The following is a 20,603-nucleotide window of genomic DNA, read 5'->3' on the forward strand; positions in this document are numbered from 1 at the left end:
TGACAACAGCTATTGAAGGCAGCAATTGCTGTAGATGTAGTTGGAGGATTCGGCATTCCTATCCCATCGCGGTTAACCTGACGAAGGCTAGTGAAAACAACTAAAAGATGAGGATAATACCCCAAATAATTAAATAAAAAATTATACAATTTACTCATCTCCAAAATAATTCCAAACTAATTTAATAATATAATGATTGGTACGGACCCAACAATTAGAAGAACAAACCTAAAGAAAATCATTCTTAAACGATTTTAACTAATTAATAGGAAATCGTAGGCATTACAAGGCTGGTCTTGCAAGTTTGAATTACGTTATCTGCCCTTGTTTCTTAAAGATGACAACACAAGGCAGTCGTTTTTTGCATACTCATGAAATTTTAGGTTCTTAAGGAATAATAAAACTACTTGATCAATGTACGTGGCTTTTGGAATATGACATTTTTGTTCCATCATGGGTACATATCTCATACAGTTTTTTTTTGTTTTTTTTTTTTAATATAAGGAGAATTTTAGACAAGTACCAGAATTAACATTCTTCTTATTTCTAGCTCCAAATCCAATTGTTAAATTCTATTTTTATTCAATTTGCTCCTAAGCAATATTATTATAAAAATTACATTGAAGTACTTATTGCCTTTATTAAAGACTTCCAATATTATTACATCTATATTGTATCATTCCGTTACTATAAATGTTAGCATCGTAATTTTTATAACGTTTGTAATTTTAAAGCCTATGAAACTGAAATATTTGCATTTTTTATTTATAAATTTCCAAATTTGTGAGGAATTTAATGTCTTTAAAAAAAATTTTTTTCTTTTAAATAGGCACCAATTCAACAACTTGCTGATAAAATAGCAGGTTATTTTGTTCCAATGGTGGTCGGTGTATCAACTTTGACATTATTAGCATGGCTTGCTGTTGGATACCATGATCCAACATTAATTGATAAAAACTTTAAGGTAATATAGTTTTTTCACTTTTCCGTTTCAATCTGAGCGTTTTATAAGTAATTTGTTTATAGATTTTTGGGAAACTTTTATTAAAACTATTATTTTGTTACATTTTTACTTTATTAAAATTATTTTTATCTTTATAGAAATTATTTTATATTTTTATTTGATTAAAATAATTTTATTATATTTTTATCTTATTGAATTATTATTTTAAGACATTTTATCTTATAAAAATTATTTATTACATTAAAATTTCATTAAAATTATTTATTACATTAAAATTTCATTAAAATTATTTATTACATTGAAATTTCATTAAAATTATTTATTACATTAAAATTTCATTAAAATTATTTATTACATTAAAATTTCATTAAAATTATTTATTACATTAAAATTTCATTAAAATTATTTATTACATTAAAATTTCATTAAAATTATTTATTACATTAAAATTTCATTAAAATTATTTATTACATTAAAATTTCATTAAAATTATTTATTACATTAAAATTTCATTAAAATTATTTATTACATTAAAATTTCATTAAAATTATTTATCACAATAGAATTTCATTAAAATTAGTTATCACATTAGAATTTCATTAAAATTAGTTATCACATTAGAATTTCATTAAAATTAGTTATCACATTAGAATTTCATTAAAATTAGTTATCACATTAGAATTTCATTAAAATTAGTTATCACATTAGAATTTCATTAAAATTAGTTATCACATTAGAATTTCATTAAAATTAGTTATCACATTAGAATTTCATTAAAATTAGTTATCACATTAGAATTTCATTAAAATTAGTTATCACATTAGAATTTCATTAAAATTAGTTATCACATTAGAATTTCATTAAAATTAGTTATCACATTAGACTTTCATTAAAATTAGTTATCACATTAGAATTTCATTAAAATTAGTTATTACATTAGAATTTCATTAAAATTAGTTATCACAATAGAATTTCATTAAAATTAGTTATCACATTAGAATTTCATTAAAATTATTTATTACATTAAAATTTCATTAAAGTTATTTATTACATTAGAATTTAATTAAAATTATTTATTACATTAGAATTTAATTAAAATTATTTATTACAATAGAATTTCATTAAAACTATTACATTAGAATTTCATTTAAATTATTACATTAAAATTTCATTTAAATTATTACATTAAAATTTCATTTAAATTATTACATTAAAATTTCATTTAAATTATTACATTAAAATTTCATTAAAATTATTACATTAGAATTTCATTAAAATTATTTATTACATTTTTAGTTTATTAAAATTGACTTAATTTTATTAAAATTATTTTCTGACTTTTTAAAAAAATTTATTAAAATTATTTCAGTTCAGATATTCTTGTACTATTCTCAGTACATCCAGTTTATTCTTGAAATTTTCTGTGCTACTATGGATCTCTCAAGTGAAAAGATATGATGCTTGCAAGATTCAAAAAGTTTTGTGAACCATCGCTAACGAACTGTCTTGATTTTATTTCCAGTTTATTTTTAAGTTGTTTGTACAGTGTAATGGAATTTCGAACAAATGCATTTCACATATTTATTGTTGAAATTAGTATAAATTGCAAAAATATGATCTACTAGAAAAATAATTACAATTTATTTATTTATTGAATTTTTGAGTTTTATATGTTTTAATGGAGAAGAATTGTGCGACCAATTCTATGATAAACTGATTTATTTCTCTCGCCTTCCTTGAAATCTGCCATTGAAAAAATGGAAAAGTCCAATGGAAATTTTTTGTGAAAAATAGAGCTAGCAGAATATGATTATTTTTTGTAATTTATATTAATTTTGACATAACACGTAAATATGCGTAATAAGTGTTTTTATCTGAAATGCATTCGTTTGAAATTGCATTAAACTGCACAATCATCGTTTTTAGTACGATCGACATGGTCAGATTCACTTCCTTATTTTTAAAACGTAGATATTTTGTTTCGTGCTTCAGTTTAACTTGATTAGGTAATCTTAGGAAGAAAGAAAACAAATAAAGGGACATAACTCGTTGTAAACTATCATGACTATCTGTCTTTGATTCTTCATATATTGATTTTCAAGTGAAACCAATTATGTTGCAGTAATGAAATTACTAAAAACAATAAAGTAGAAATATAATTATTAATGAAAACAGTTTTTGAAGACAATTAGCGAAAATTGAGTTTTGATAAATTAATTAAAGATTCTCAGTTTTCAAAAATTCCCTTTCATTTTTTTTTTTTTTTTTTTTTTTTGCAAAACTCAGTTTTTTCCTTATTTTCTTCAAAAACTATTTTCATTAATAATTAATTTTGTACCTTATCGTTTTTAATAATTTTTGGATATGTTCATTACTGTGACATGACAATTAAGTAGAGATCATTGGTTTCACTTGAAATTCAATATTAAAAATTTCAAATTTTGTTACAATAACGAAGAAGAACCCTGTCTTTTAGGTAACAATACCTGTATTTCTATAAAATATATTTTTCTAACAGAACATCATTGGGATTCCATCATTTCTTTCTTCATTTGTCTGTATAATTTACTGTTAATACTTTCTTGAAATAATATGTCTATATAAAGTATAATATAAAAATCAGACATTCTTTTAAAAAAAATGTTTGTGTGTGTTTATTCGAGGCATAATCGCATATTTACTCACCTAAATGAGTTTACTTCTGTGAAGTAAGTGGTGTTGATCAATTTGCATACCCCGCTGAAAAGGAAGTGACGGAATTTTGGTTTGTCACCAAAATCCGCTTTTTAAGGTACCAAATTAAAGGGGGGGGGGGATTATACAAGCAAAGAGAAATGAGCAAAAGAAATACAGATCCGAAATGAATTTAAAATGATCCGATTTTATTTAAAGAAAATGGTTACGATTGCTTATATTTTTTTAAAAACCTGTAAGTAACATAAAATAGAAAACAAATACAAAAAAAAAAATCTTACTTGACACAAAGGCTCAAATAAAAGCACATAAAAAATAGAAAATATTCTTTGTTTCAAGTCTCAAAATGTATCTTTCAACAAAAAGTTCTTTCTCCCCCTTTTTTTTTACCTGAAAAGAAAAACATGCAGGTTGCAAGGTTCTTTCAAAGTTCTTTTCTTTTTCTTTCTTCTTCTTCTCTCTCTCTCTCTCTTTCTCTCTTTTTTTAACAAACAAACAAAATCTTCAAAAAGTTTAAAAGTATAGCTCTCAGAAAAAGGGGTTATCTTTTCTTTAGATTCCCCCAAAATAATTTTTACTTGATAGGTTTCTTTTTCCTCCGAAATAATTTTCCTTTACTCTGAAAAGTGTGGTCTTGCTATTTCTTCATCCGTTAGAAAGGGGACAAAGAAATAAATCACTGTTGATGAGTCTCTCGTCAACAGCTTGTAATAATTATAGTGACAGGCTCTGTCACTCTTCTTACGTCGGTCTCCTTTCTCTGAAAGGGGTTAATGGCTTCAATAAATGGTGTTTTTTGAAACACCAATTTCAACCTCTCAATAAAGGCCTTCCACCCTTAAGGACGGTTGACTGTTTTACTTCACTAACTTGGCCCGACGAATTCCAAAAAAACAGGACTTCACTGTCCGATGTCTTCTTTTGAATTAATATGAAAAGGGACTCACGAAGTTGATTGGGATTGTCCCGCCAATCAGCGTTAAGCAATGCTGAAGGCTAACAAGAAAAAGGGGAAAATACCAACACAAAGAGAGAGAGAGAAAGAGATGTCCACGAGGACTTAAATGGCGAGGGAGAGAGAGACGCATGCACATACACTAGTTGAAAAAGGCCTTCAGGCTCCAACAATTGCTAGCCGAGGTCAAGATGAGGAGGATACGGGTTAGTTGAATTTTACAGATTGGCCAAAAAAGGCTGACACCCCACCACCTCCGTTTGCACTGCTGATGTTGACGTTACTAAAAAATAAAATTCCGACAAAAGGTCAAGAGTAATGTTTTTTTAATCTAATAAATAAGAATATCCTTTAACTGATTTTTTTTAAAAATCAATGTTTGTTTACAAAAATATTTTTACAGAAATAATTAATATTGAATGTAAAGCGTATTTGTAAATATAATATAATAAAATAAATTAAATGAATGGATATGAAATTGAATGTATGTTTAAATAAATGGAAAAGTAAATGAATGAATGTTAACATATAGTGGGGAGGATCTTAATAAATTAAGAAACCCAATATAGCAACAAGGATTGTAATAGATTAAGTAAAGGGACATATAATATTAGCAGGATTTTAAGATTGAGTAAAGGAATGTAATTCAGTGGGGTCTCCAAATTAACTAACATCGTTTACTTCCGTGAGCTTTCAATACCAGAGCTTATTTAGAGGAGTAAATTTGCGATTATACCATATTAGGAAGAAACAAGACAGATAAAGGGACATAACTCATTGTAAACTAACCCGACCATATCTGTTCTTTAGGTGTGTACTTCTAACGGAAATGAAGAAAGAAATGGTGGAATTGAAATTCTACCATTTCTTTCTTCATTTGTCTGTATATATTTACTGCTAATAATAATATTTCTCTAATCTTTATAAAGTTTAATTAGACAATCACTTTTTCTAATGGATAATGGTTTGTGGAAAAATATATTTCAAAATACATTTCTAGTAGCATACAGAGACCACCAAATCGATATATATATATATATATATATATATATAAACGTGAATCAATAATTTATTTTACCTTTTTAGATGAAAAAAAAAACAACAAAAAATAATTATGTGGTCAATATAGTTTCTAATATTTGTCTTACTAACATTTTCTATATATAAAAATTCTTGCATCTTGTCTTCGATGATCAGGCGATTCCGTCCTTTAAAAAAGGGATTACATGTGAATATATATATATATATATGTATATACACCGTACTTTGGGGTAATTGAACCAAATCCGGGGGTAATAGCGCCAACTAAAAAAAAAAAAAAAAATGCCCTTTATATGCATGGTTGCCAAAAGAGCACTTTTAGCTAGTTGGTGCAATTACCTCGGACTTGGTGCAAATACTCCTAAGTACTCATCCATCCATAGCCCTTGAGCCCCTGAAGGGGCATAGGCTATCTACAACTTTTGTAGATGCTTTTGTAATGAGGAGTTCCTTTTACAGTGTGAGGGTGCTGGCCCCACACCCAACCTTCCCAAAAGGAACATACAGCGCCTCATCTTCCCAAATGGTCACCCATCTGGTACTAGCCAGGCTCAACATTGCTTAACTTTGGTGATCTGGTTAAAACCGGTGTACCAATGTGATTGTGCCGTACACTCCAAAGTACAGTATATATATATATATATATATATATATATATATATATATATATATATATATATATATTAGTTTTGATCTTACTACTATCTATTAGATTCAATACAATAATCGATAGAGAATTGTCTCGATAATAATTTATACATAATCTGCATAAATCCAAATATATTTAAGCATATCTTATGACCGGACAATGCCAAGCGGCCTCCTAGTATCTATAAATAATGGAAAACATTTAAATTACAAAAGAAAATTCCTTCATAGCCCATCCCCTCCCCGAAAACATTGAAATTATGTTTCTGCATGTTATGGACAATTTAACATCATATTTTTTTCTGCTGCTACAAATCAGATTAGGCTAGCTGAAGATATCAGCTTTCTGATTTTAAATGCACTAAACATTCATGCCATGTTTGTTTTTTTTTTTCCTTTCACCTTGCAAAACTCAATCAGATTCTGCAAAGCCAAAAACAAAAACAATTTTCTTCTACAAAACAAGCAAACCAAACATGATGGATAAATATTTGAAGCATAAAATTTTTTCCCAAAATGACTGGATTTAGCATGAAATAACCCGAAAAGGGTTGCTATGTCATAAAACAGAACAACTAACCAAATAAAAAAGCCGATATTTTCTTAATTAGAATATATGGCAATGACCATATTGTAATTACATGGGTTCTTGTCCAAAATTTCCCTTGCATTAAAAAAAAATTGTCAAAATCTTTATGATGTACGTACCTGTGATAAAACGAGAACGTATTCCAAAAATCAGATAAATTGATCAAGTAATTTTATTTTTAAATTAAAAAAACAACAAACAAAAAAAACATGTATAACTGTACAATATCTGTCTTGTCCACCATTTTGAAAATTATCTAAAAAAAAAAAAAACAAATAAAAAACTCCTGATTAAAACTTGTAAGATTTGTAATGTCAATACCTACAAATTTCCATTAATTACTTGAAAATGATTTTTGTTATAAAAATAAAACTACTTGCTCAATTATGATTTTTGGAATATATTTTTTTTTCTATCATGGATATGTAGATCATACAAATTTTTCTTCACTTTTATTCTTTTTGTTTTTTAATATAAAAGGAATTCTGAACAAGAATTGTTAAATAATATTTTTTTTGTTGACTAAAAGATGATCAGTTTGGATGCGTGCTAATACATATAATTAAAAAGGGCAATCTGCTTTTCTTTGTTAAATTCTGTAAATTTAAAAATTAAATTTTTTCCTGTATACAATGACTGTTCAAATTTTTTTTTTTTTTTTTTTTTTTTTTTTACAATTCTATATAATATACCCCTATTTGTTATATACGATCTTAGATTTATATTAACATTTATTTTGTCTCCGTTAATCTACAGGAAGGTGGCTTTTTAACAAAGCATGAGTTAATATTCCAGTATGCGTTTCAGTACGCTATCACTGTACTGAGTATTGCCTGCCCTTGTGCTTTGGGCTTAGCTACCCCCACCGCTGTGATGGTGGGAACTGGTGTTGGGGCTACAAATGGTATTCTCATCAAGGGTGGATCCCCCTTGGAGATGACAAGGAAGGTAAGATATCAATGGACAAGTGACTCGAATTCGTTACATGTGAAATACGCATTAATCTTTTTTTTTTTTATATTTCAGGATTTTTGTTTTCCTCGTAATTCTGTTGGTGTAAGAAAGTTCATGACGAGAAATAAAAATTACATCCTTTTGCCTGTTTTGCAAGTACTTTAATGAAATGTGCTCTGAACTCTTTGCACTTGTTCCCCCTTGAGCTACATACTCTCGGTCGACCTGGCAAGCAGCAAAATTCCACCCTTTTACTGTTAAGATCCCTAGATGCTGGAAACCCCTTCTATTCTAATAGTTTCTTCTCTCTGGCTATGAGACTTTGGAATTCCCTCTGTTTTCTGCTTCCCTGACTGTACTGACATGCAGAAATTTAAGTGTAATGTGAACAGATATCTTACCACTCAACTTCTGATGAACTCCTGTTAGACACTTTTTGGAGTGGAAAAAGTTTAAAAAAAAACAACAAAAAAAACATAAGAAATGATATTTCATATTCACATTGTAACAGTCGATGCATTATTACCCTCCTCCCTCCAAAAAAAAAAAGAAAAAAATGAATTTGGTCAGTTGCTACTTACTGTTAGCTTAGTATACAAGCACCTTCAAGATTTAAAAAAAGAAAAAGTGATAAATACTGCTGCTTAATTTTTATGAAAAAAAGAAAAAAAAAGTTTTGGTGCATGTCCAGAGTTTCACCTCAATGAAAGAAATAAAACTAGAAAAAAAAAAAAGAAATCATAAAATTGTTACATTTTAAAAACATTTCAAAATCAAAGAATTGTCCATTATGAAAAACTGGCATGTTCCAAAGGCGATACCCTTAACAGGCCTGGTAATTATGCAACTAGTATCTATGACTAGGGTCAACCATAATTATCACTCTAAAATAAGGATTTTTAGTGCTTATCTAGAAAATTCCCCCATGAAAAAACAAAAATAAAGGAAAATCTCTATAATGTACGACCCATGATGGAAAGATATCGTACACCAAAAATTATGTAAATTGATCAAGTAGTTTTGGTTTTATAAAGTAAATCAAAATTTTGTGGCTAAAGGACAAGCCACTATCTTGCAACACCATTTTGAAAACAGGCTGAAAGAGCAAGGGAAATAACTCCAGATCAAGATTTAAGAAAACCATTTTTAACATAGGGATACAAGAGGCATTGGAAAAACTCAAATTTGCTTATAAATGATTTTTTTTTATGTAACTTGCTCAGAATATGCTGACGTTAACATAGTCTGTATTCTTCATATATACCAAATTCGCTGCTGGTCCAGAATTCAACCTATTAAAAAAAAATTACGAAAATACCAAAAAATCTATGTAAGTACTCGTCACAGAATGAAAATTACATATTCCAAAAATTATGTAAATTGATAAATTGGTTTTGTTTTGCTTTTCTTTTTTTTTTTTTAATTAAGAAAATCTAATTTTATGGGGAAACAAAAACTGTCTTGCTCTGCCATCTTTAAAATTCATCACTGGTTATCTGTCCCTTAACAACATCCCCAGAAATAGAGATCAAAATAACCTTTGTAATGTCTACAATTTGCTATGTATCACTAAAAATTGTAAAAACAATTTTCTATATAGAAATAAATACTTGATCTACATATGTGATTTTTGGAATATGACATTTTCGTTCTGTGACAAGTACATACATCATTCCTGTATTTTTCTTTTTTTTTTAATTGGGTTAAAATTTGTACTTGCACGCCAAATTCTTAGTATTTGGTATTCATTTTAATCTACAGATGCTTTTATTTAAGCAGTTTTATAATTCTTGTCATCAACATTCTTATATCAATACAATTAATAATCCTTCTTTTTTTTAATCTCGTTTATTTCATAACAGCTGGTTTTAAAATCTCACTCCTGGGTACTCCTTAATCGTGGATCACATGGTTCTCTCAGAGGGATTTAACTCATTTCCCATTATTATCCTCCTCGTCCTTATTATTATTGTTATATCTGCAGGTAGGCGCAGTGAGATCTCGTTTCTGGTTTATATATACATCGGCCATCCAATATTCCCTAACTGTACTTACAATAGCTTGTCCCTGTGGTCTTGGATTGGCCACTCCGACTGCTATAGTCGTAGGTCTGGGAGTTGGTGCTACAACTGGCCTCCTCATCAGAGGTGGGATTCCTCTGGAAGATATCTCCCAGGTAAGACTCTTATCAGAGTTTATTTGATGCCTTGGTAGACAGCTTACCAGAAATCCCATTCTTTGGTGCCTGGGTAGCAATTTGATCCTTCCTAATCTTGGAGGTGTAAAAGAGAAAAAATTTTCTTATTTATTCCGTCTCTCCTACCCTTATGCATCAACCTGGGAGTGAGTTACTTGCTGGTTCCTGCCTCCTTTCACCCTTTTTCTTTTTCGATGGTGGCAGAATCTTTTTTTTTTTCTTTTTTTTTTTTACCGACATCCAAATGATATCAGGAACTAAATGACAATCTGCAGCTAGGATTTATAACTGGGGGAGAAGGCATGTCAGAACCTAAATTATGGTGGAACCTCTAGATACAAAAGACTCTGCTTTCAAAATCTTCAGCTTATGAAATGTGATGCAAAAATATTTTTGGTCCTTCGTGTGAAAATTTTTCTGGATACGGAAGATATGAGTAACAGACTATTTTTCAGGCACCTAATTCTTCAAAAATATTTTTTAAAAAAAATGTTTTTTATTTATTTTTTTAGATTTAAAATTGTTTAGTAATTGATTACTGTTGATTTTTTTATCTGGGGAAACACTTCTTTTTCTTGAACTTGAATTATTTTTTCTGCTTACGACATAAAATTTAAAAATTAATGTACGCGTTACAATTTATATCACATTTGAACAATATAGATTGAATAATAATTTTCTGTTTTAATTTAATTTTATTGTACACCCTCTGAAATGTTTTAAGGGGGTGGGGGAGTTTATTTTTTCTTAGAAATCGCAAATTAGCTGTAAGACAGTAAATAATACATTTTACTTTGAATCTTTTTTCTTTCGTGTGTATGCATGTCCATAGATTTGATTGGAGCTGTGACTTTACGAGTAATGATTAAAATAATGATTAAAAAAAAGTCATATTTCTCTGTCGTTTTGTGTTAAATAGAAGGTGCTTGTTTAGTTCAATCAAGATATTAAAAAATGAAAATATTGAAAAAAAATATATTGTATGTGCTCATTATGAAAAACAAGTTTTCATACACAAAAAGATCACTTAATTTGATCAAGTAGTTTTTTTTTTTTTTTTTTTTTTTTTCTTTAGAGAGGAAATTCAAATTTTAATGAGATCAATCGTGTTGCGGCCATCTTGCTTATTTTGTGAACAAGGATGGGGTGCCTTTAAACGAAAAAGGGATTAACAAAGGACAAAATGAACAAGTGATTAATTATGCATGTCCATCGATTTGATTGAAGCTGTGACTTTACGAGTAATGATTAAAATAATGATTAAAAAAAGTCATATTTCTCAGTCGTTTTGTATGGAGGTGTATGTTGAGCAAAAAAAAAGAAAAGAAAAGAAAAAAAAAAAGTAGTAGTAGGAAGGCAGGCTCGAACCTGTACCGCGAAGGAGGAAAAGAATGGGAAAAAAACGTGATGTCTTTGCTGTTACGATCACTGCCAAACCAGAAGTGACGTAGGTTTAAATTAAGGCTAGACAATCGAAAGGAGAGGATGCTTTTCGAAAATATTGGTGAAAAAAGCAACCCCCTCCCCTGTAAAAAGTTCCCAGTTGAAGGTGAAGATATTAATGCTTTTAGCCAATTTTTCGATATTTGTCGTCTGAAAGGTCGAACTTCAAAACACTACTAATCTTGTAAAAATCCGTCACCTCTGTCGAAAGTCTTAGGCAGACATGCAAACATACATGCATACATTTATATATTGGTAACTCAAATTTTCGACCCAAAGTGATTAAAAAGCTTGTCCTATTTCTGAATACCCTTTATGTAAAATTTCAAATGTTTAGACCAGAAATTGTCTGAGTAATTTGGTAGAGACCAAAGCAGTCAAATTTTTTAAAACTTTGACCCTTATTATACCCCTTAACATTTATTGTTTTGGGCTCAAATCAAGTTATTAAGTTAGATCCATGTCCAAGGAACCTATATCTAAAATTTCAAGTGTTTAGACCCAAAATTGGCGGAGGAGTTTAGTAGAGTTCTCAAAGGTCAAATCGTTGAACTTTGACCCTTAAACAGCCAAATTTCTGTCCGAAAACCGATTACAAAGATTTTCCCAACTCTCCATAGACTGCATATCATATTTTGAGTCTGTAGACTAAAAATTGACAGAGTAATTGTGTAGGGAAATGTACACAGACACACACACACACACTTTCACTTTTATAGATATACTAGCATTTCGGCCCAGCATTGCCCGGGTGTGAGCCAAAACAAGAGAAGTGGTAGTAGGAAGGCAGGTTTAAACTCGTACCGCAAAGGAGGAAAAGAACGGGAAAGAACCTGACGTCTTTGCTGTTACGACCACTATCAAACCGGAAGTGATGTAGGTTTTAATTAAGGCTACACAATCAAAAGGAGGGGGATGACTTTTGAAATTATCAGCGAAAAAAGCACCCCTCCTCCTGTAGATAAGTGCCCAGTTAAAGTAGAAGGTATTAATGTTTTTAGCCAATTTTTCGATATTTGTCGTCTGAAAGGTCAAACTTCAAAACGATACTAATCTTGTAAAAATCCGTCGCCTCTGTCGAAAGTTTTAGGCAGACATGCAAACATACATACATATATACATTTATATATTAGTAACTCAAAATATTCATCCCAAACTGATTAAAAAGCTTGCCCTATCACTGAATACCCTTTATGTAAAATTTCAAATGTTTAGACTAGAAATTGTCTGAGTAATTTGGTAGAGATCACAGAGGTCAATTTTTTTTTAAACTTTGACCCCTATTATAACCCCTTAACATTTATTGTTTTGGGCTCAAATTAAGTTGTAAGTTAGAACCATGTTCAAGGAACCTATATTTAAAATTTAATTGTTTATACCAAAAAATGTAAGAGGAGTTTAGTAGAGTTCTCAAACGTCAAATTATTGAACTTTGACCCCTTAATAGCCAAATTTCTGGCCGAAAATAGATTACAAAGATTTTTCTCAAATTTCAGTACCCTGTATATCAAATTTTGAGTCTGTAGACTTAAAATTGACAGAGTTATTGCATAGGGAAATGTACACAGACACACAGATGCGTTCGCTTTTATAGATATACAAGCATTTCAGTCCCGCGTTGCCCGGGTGTTTGGATGTGTATGTTGAGCAAAAAAAAAAGTGGTTGTAGGAAGGCAGGTTTGAACCCTTACCGCGAAGGAGGAAAAGATCGGGAAAAACACCTGACGTCTTTGCTGTTACGACTACCGCCAAACGGTAGAGTTCTCAAAGGTCAAATCGTTGAACTTTGACCCCTTAACAGCCAAATTTCTGGCCGAGAACTGATTAAAAAGATTTTCCAAAACCTCAATACTCCTTATGTCAAGCTTATGTGAGCAAAGCCGAGCTAAACTGCTAGTAATCCAAATTTTCAATCTTCAGCTAAAAATTTCAGAAATTTTTTTTTAGAAGAACCAGAGTATCTCTTGTATGACTTGTTGTTTGATCTTGTTGAGTTGTTGGCTGTCATAAAATGGTTCTTTTGAGACGTGGCAGTAAGTAATTCTTGATTGTTACTCTTATATGAGGAGTCGCAAATATGCCAAACACCTATCACAGTCAAACACGTCCTTATGGAATGTAAAACACTACAGAAGCTCAGAAAGTCTTCCTTCAACATTAATAATATAAAAAATCTACTGGAGTACAATAATATAGAGAATATCTTTAAATTCCTGAAAGAGCTAAAAAAATATATCAGAAGATCTGAATCAAGAAAAATAAAGAATCCCAATTAGACATAACTTGAATAACCCATAGAAGTTGATAGGTAAAAAAAAAAAAAAAAAAAATTTCATGCCTTTCTTCATAGGTATCACGCTGATGCCCATCTTTACCATAAGGTTTACATTGCCCTGCCCTGGCTTGATCTTGCCACATCTTTTTACATCTTCAACAAATTAAATTATGAAAAGGTATTTATACAAAATATGCACTGCATTTTTGTCAGTATGTTCCGGATTGGTTATCTAAACCACTAGAAAGTGTCGTAATGCTTAGCTAATGAAATCGCAGTAAATTGTCACATGGTATCTTTTATCTATTAAATTTTTTCTACAGTATGGTTTATTAAACTGTCACGTATAGGTCAAAGTACAGGATAAAGAAAAAAAAATCATCCTTCCCCATGTTAAGACTGGTTTTCTATGTCATTATTAGCCAATGAAATCACAGCAAATTGTCACATGGTATCTTTTATCTGTTAATTTTTTTTCTGCTGTATCTTTTGTTTATTAAATTGTTAAGTCAAAGTACAAGATAGTTAAAAATCACCCTTCTCCACGTTAATAATAGTTTTTTTAAATGTTATTATTTCAGCACGGTATGGTCCGTAAACTACACAAGTACCTTTTTTTTTTTTAATTGAAATTATGAAACGATGTCTGGTTTTGATTATAATTGTTTTTTCTTTAATTTTTATCTGTTTGCCAAGTATAAAAACTTTTTCTGAAATTTAATTATAGTTAAGATTGTCTGTTATAAAGATCATATTATTAATGTCAATCAACAAAAAGGGTATTATTTTTTAACCATCGTTTTCAGTAAAAAAAACCAAAACAATTTTCAATTGACTTGGCCAGCAAAGTTTTCAAAATTTTAACCATCCTCTAATTATTACTAAAAATACTCTTTGAAACAATATAAACGTCAGCAATGTTAAAGCCTTTTCTAAAGAAAAAAAAAAGGAAAAGAAAAAAGAAGCAGTACTCTGTAATTAAATATAATATGAGTAATATAAAGATTCAAAGCATATTCAAAACAAAATTATTAAGAACTTTAGTACTTGTTTAGTATTAGGACCATGTAATTGCCGGAATCATCCAAGCAGTTTATGGAAAATGCCAAAACATTGAGTGTCTTAACCCTTTGTGTGCTATTCATTGATTTTATTATAAAAAATTTAAAACTCTAAATATTTATCTTGACTTGAACAAAAAAACATAAAAATCATAAAAAGAAAAAGAAAGTCATAAAAAAATTGTCAAAAAAAAATCATTAAAAAAATTATTGAAGAAAAGTAATTTAAAAAAATTATTGGAAAAAAGTAATTTAAAAAAATTATTGAAAAAAGTCATTAAAAAAAAATCATAAAAATAAAAAATTGTTTGCTATCAGTTGTTTGTTATTCAAATAATAATTATTCATTCATAAAACTTACTTTAAAATGATTTTTTTTATTGGAATTTATTTTTTTTTTAATTTTTGAAAAATTGTCTAATAATTATTCAACACTATTGTTTTTTAATTTTTCAATTAGCTTTCCGTGAGAATTGTTTTCATTTTTCATACTGACAGAAATAATATATTTTTTTCATTGAAAAAAAAAATGACAAAATTATTGTTCGGCACCTTCTGCTGTAAACCACCTGGATGATTCTAACGATATGCCCTTATACTGCATTAGTACCAAAACTTTTACCAAAAATAAGCAGATTCAACATTAAAATAACCCAAATTACCATTGATATAACATGATGTCAATCAACAGAAAATGTATGTCTTTTTTTTTAATTCCAGGTAAAAAATGTTGTATTTGACAAGACGGGTACAATCACCCATGGTACCCCTCGTGTGTCTCGGGTGAGAATATTTGTAGAGAGCCACGTTTGTTCTTTTACAAAGCTGATAGCCATTGCTGGAACTGCCGAGGCAAGTAGTGAGCACCCAATTGCTGCTGCTATCGTCAACTATGCAAAACAGGTTAGTGTTGTCTTTGCACCTTTACATCCAAAGTTGTCAATATTTTAAATCGATGACCAAGTTGTATAAATTAAAAGCTGATCTTTCAGCAACGATAATCTGATTTCAAACTTAAACATAACAGATGGACATAGAGAACAGAGGTTCTTGTCTAGAATTCCCTCTATATTAAAAAACTAGCCTGGGTGCCCGGTGTTGCCCAGGTGTTTGGAGGTGTGTGTTAAAAAAGTGATAGTAGGCAGGCAGACTCGAACCCCCGCAAAGGAGGAAAAGAATGTGAAAAAAAAAAAAAAAAAAAGCATGACTTTTTTGCTGTTGTGCCCATCGCCAAACCGGAAGTGGCAAAGGTTTAAATTAAGGCTAGTCAATAGAAAATAGGGGATGACTTTTGAAAATATTGGCAAAAAAAAGCAAACCCCTCCCTGTAGAAAATTGCTCAGTTGAGGGCAAAGGAATTAATATTTTTGGCCAATTTTTTGATATTTGTTGTCAGAAGGATCGAGCTTCAAAATGATACCAATCTCGTGAAAATCTGTTGCCTCTGTCTAAAGTTTTTTTTTTTTTTTTTTTTACATAGGCATCACCACATTATCAAGGCCAAGAGGCCACTCAAGGATAAGGGTTAAAGAGTGTACAGTAGAAATTGGACATTATAGTAATCATTAGTAATGAAAATTTGGTAAAGTTTATAACTTATATGGAACGGCTCATCAAGAACTTATTTATGTTAGACTTGAAGACAACCATATTGTAGTCAGCCGGAAAGCAGGAAAACGGAAGACAATTCCACAGGCGTGCAGTTCTAAGAAAGAAGCTTTGTTCATGGAATCTACGTTTAGGTTTAGGCACAGATAAAGAGTGGGGGGAATTATTGATAGTGTTTACAGCTAGACGAGTGTTTCTTGTGAAAGTTTGGCAAGGGGGGACCATAGATTGAAGCTCATTCGAACACTTTCCATGAAAATAACGATACATCAGAGACAAACTCGCAACATCTCTTCTGTGAGATAAAGGTTGTAAGGAAGAGAAAAGGACATCTTCTACGAGGCTGCGAAGTCTATTTTGAACTCTATACATACATTTAAACAGACAGGTGAGATTTATATAATAGATAAAGAAACATCTGTATGATGTATGTACCCATTACAGAATGAAAATATCATTGTCCAAAAATCAGCTGTTACTACCAGATCAGATTGTCTGAAGATATCAGCTTCCTGACTCAAATGCACTATAGCATTATAGTTTGTTTTTTTTCTCTTTGCAAAACTTATGTTCTGTAAAGCCCCAAACAAAAACAATTGAGTTTCCTTCTCTTTTTCTTTCTCCTCCTATTCCCCTATTCACTGTCTGAAGATAATAGCTTCCAAACTTAAAGAACTTGAAACATAAAAAATTTCTCAAAAGTAAGTTTTCAATTTCTTGAAAACTTTTGTAAAAACTTTCGAAAACACTTTTCAAGAAATTGAAAACAAAAACAATCAAACTTTTTCTTGGCATAAAATGCCCCCCCCCACCCCCACCCGGTTAAAATACCGTTAAACAAACTCAGCTCCAAAAATTCACATAAATTGATTAATATTTATAAAGAAAATAATTTTTAAATGATTTATGGGAATTCTTAGATATTACAGCATGAATCTTGAAAGTTTTGAATTATTGTTCAGTTATAAAAAATGTCGGGCTAGACAGTCACTCCTCTGATACTCATAAAATTTGATTTTCTTAAAAATAAAACTACTCAATCAATTTATTGGATTTTTGGAATATGATATTTTCATTTTGTCATGAGTACATACCTCGTAGAGGTTTTTCTTTATTTTTGTTTTTTTATATAAGAGAAATTATAGACAAGAGCCCACAGATGCGTCTAAACATGCTATTTCAAACTAATCGATGGAGAAAGTCTCTTTTAAAGAAAAAAAAACTAACTTTTGTCCTTGAATGATAAAAAAAATTCAAATCTAAATAATTAAACTAACATTTAAAATTATTTTATCTTATGTTTCACTTAGTTGTAAAAAAAAAAAAAAGTCTTTCAGACATGTGTACACAGTTTAATTGGAAGTGAAACCTGACTAGTGAGGGCTGAGGACATGTGTTGCATGGAGAGAAATTACATTTCTGAATTTTTGTGATGAGGATTGGGTATTGGTATTATTTGCATTTTTCGGATTACTGTTCTCATCTTGAGTGTCATTTTCACAACGTTTCAGTTGATGTAACCTCTGACCTTCTTCAGGTGTACCTTGTTAAACTCTGAAATGTTGCTATCAAACTGGAATTTCCAATGGAACCCTTTATGTACTTTATGAGGTTAGTATGCTCTTGTTCCGTTGGCTATGACTGGATAAAGGTCCTATGTAATTTGCAATTGTATTTTTCGGTTGCCCACACTGAGGATTGAACCTTCCACCTTCAGGAGAATATCATTTACAATTGAATTTTTTTCACATACTTTAACCACTGTGCAACAGGTGTGACTTACTTAGGACCTCTATCCAGTTGTGGCTGACGTAGCAAGAGCATGCTACACCCGAAAAATAAGTAAAGGGTTCCATTCAACAGAAAGATTCCTGAGTTTGACAAGAAAGTCAGAGGTTACATTGACCAAAATGTCGCGAAAATGATGCTCAAGATGAAAACGGTAGTCCGAAAAATCCAAAGGAGATTAGAAGTTTCCATTTTGTCAACATTTTGTCCCATGAAAAAAAAGACAAAACAAAAAAAAAAAATGGCAACATTATTAAATTAAACTTGATGTAATGAAATGATTTTTCTTTCTTTTTACGCTTTTTATTTTGTTTCTGCAGACATTGAAAAAAGACATCTTGGGTCATGTTAGCAACTTCCAAGCCGTTCCAGGTTGTGGGCTTCGTTGTAAAGTCTCCAATGTAGAATCTTTGTTGTCAAACATTGACATTGAAGGTATCCATAACCGTAAGAACATATTTGGCAGCTTGAAGGTCCGTGTAGATAATAATGACGGCAGCATGAGAAGCAATGCTCCTATCATTGAAGGTTAGTCTTTTTTTAATTACTGTTTTTTCTTTGTTGTACTTTACAAGAGATTTTCTATCTTGCATTTTGTTTCCCACTGCTCTCAGGAATCTATTGACTGAATTTTTTGAGATGGGGTGAATTTGGATTATTTGGATTACTGCTCTCATTTTCAGAATTATTTGTCTAATGCCAATGTAAACTTCAACCTTCTTCAGGTATATTTTGTTGAACTTTGGAATCTTTGCATACAAAATTTTGAATGGAACCTTCCATTTAATCCATGGAGTTTTACTCTGGTTTTGTTAGCCATAACTGAGTAGACGTCTTAAATGATTCGCTGTTGTATTTGCACTAAGGATTGAACCTTCAACCTCCCGAAGAGTGTCACTTACAACTGAATTTTGCCTTATCCTTTATACATTAAAACAAAGAAACCCGTGGCATAACTGTGAATCAAATAGGAGGTTCCGTTTGAAATTCCATGCAGATTCTCAAGTTCCACAAAGAGATTCCTGAGTTAGACAAGATACACCTGAAGAAGGTTGGAGTTTACATCAGCCAAAACATTATGTCAAAAATATTCAAAATAAGAAAAGTAATCTGAATAACTAGAAAATCTATACCCTTGTTTCCTATAGGTTCTCTCTCTCTCTCTCATATATATATATAATGTTTCTTATATACTCTCTTTCTCTCTACATATGTTTCTTATATGTTTGCTCTCTCTCTCTCTCATATATATATGAAATTTTTTTCGGGGGGTACAAAATTTAATAATGGCTATATACAGACCAATCAACATGATGAATTAAAAAATAAAAAATGAAAATAAAAGTTAGCTAACCAGGTTTCGTTCCTCGCTCAACAGAGCTAAATCGAGGAAAATACGATTAAAAAAAAAAAGTCATGAATATGGCGGGAGAGAGAAATAAAAAAGGGAAAAATTACATAGAAACTAAATTAAGTCCTAAAAGACCTTCTTTTTGCTTGCAAAAAGAAGGTCTCAAAAACTTAATAAAAATAGTCTCTAGAATTTTTAAATGAAAGGGTAAGTGCGACTTACTCAAGATCGTAAACATGTCAGCACTGAAATTTGTGGTACACGCATGGTTATTTATAAGGTGCTTGCAAATCGCAGAACCATACATATTATTCAGAACATCCGAGGGTGAAAAATTTGCATAATGAATCTTTTGATGGTACATGTTGCTTCAAACGGAAATCCAATCTTTCACCCAACATAGTGCGCACTGCAACTACATTTATATAAATAAATAATAGAATTATTATGGTGGGGGTGGGGGGGGAAGAACAACTTTGCAAATGGAAGACAATATATGTCTGGTTGAAAAAACATGTGGATTCGATGCAAAATAACACTGTTGCACAGACAAAGATTTGTGTAGCAAATCGGTCACTGATATTACTTAGCCAAGGTAGACGTAAGTAAACAGGACATCTATTAACTATGATTTCTTTAGGTTTATAAAAATTAGAAGCTTTATTAAATATAGTTTCAACAATATCTAAGGGGTAACCATTGTTACAAAGGGTCTTAGTAATGAATTTAAGCTCGTCATCCAGATTAACTTTAGAACAAATCAAGGACCTATTTGCTAAAGTCTTAATTAAATTGTATTTTTGATTTGTAGGGCAAAAAGAGTCCCAATGCGTATAGAGACCGGTAAAGGTTGGTTTACGATAAACAGAAGTAAGAAAACATGAGGATGTCTTGGACAAAAGAACATCCAAAAACGGAAGAGTAGAATTTGTTTCTTTGTCTACCGTAAACTTAAGGGCTGGATGAATGTTATTGAGGAACACACAAAAAAGCATCTGCATTTGTCTCGTTGTCAAATAAGCAAAAAGTGTCATC

The 20,603-nt window shown here is 30.4% G+C and overlaps 1 protein-coding gene across 4 annotated transcripts in view; it reads left to right on the top strand.

Moving 5' to 3' along the window:
• LOC145248886 (copper-transporting ATPase 1-like) overlaps positions 1–20,603 on the top strand; it is a 379,604-nt gene that overhangs the window by 307,857 nt on the left and 51,144 nt on the right. For all 4 annotated transcript variants that reach the window (XM_080110651.1, XM_080110653.1, XM_080110652.1 and 1 more), the window contains 4 exons: positions 830–964; positions 7,648–7,839; positions 15,542–15,724; positions 18,538–18,745. In XM_080110651.1, the coding sequence (XP_079966777.1) occupies positions 830–964; positions 7,648–7,839; positions 15,542–15,724; positions 18,538–18,745 (718 nt within the window). The remainder of the gene's footprint in view (positions 1–829; positions 965–7,647; positions 7,840–15,541; positions 15,725–18,537; positions 18,746–20,603) is intronic.

Source organism: Euprymna scolopes, chromosome 27, assembly GCF_053919585.1.
Source record: "Euprymna scolopes isolate OS-2025 chromosome 27, ASM5391958v1, whole genome shotgun sequence".
Taxonomy (NCBI): Eukaryota; Metazoa; Mollusca; class Cephalopoda; order Sepiida; family Sepiolidae; genus Euprymna; species Euprymna scolopes.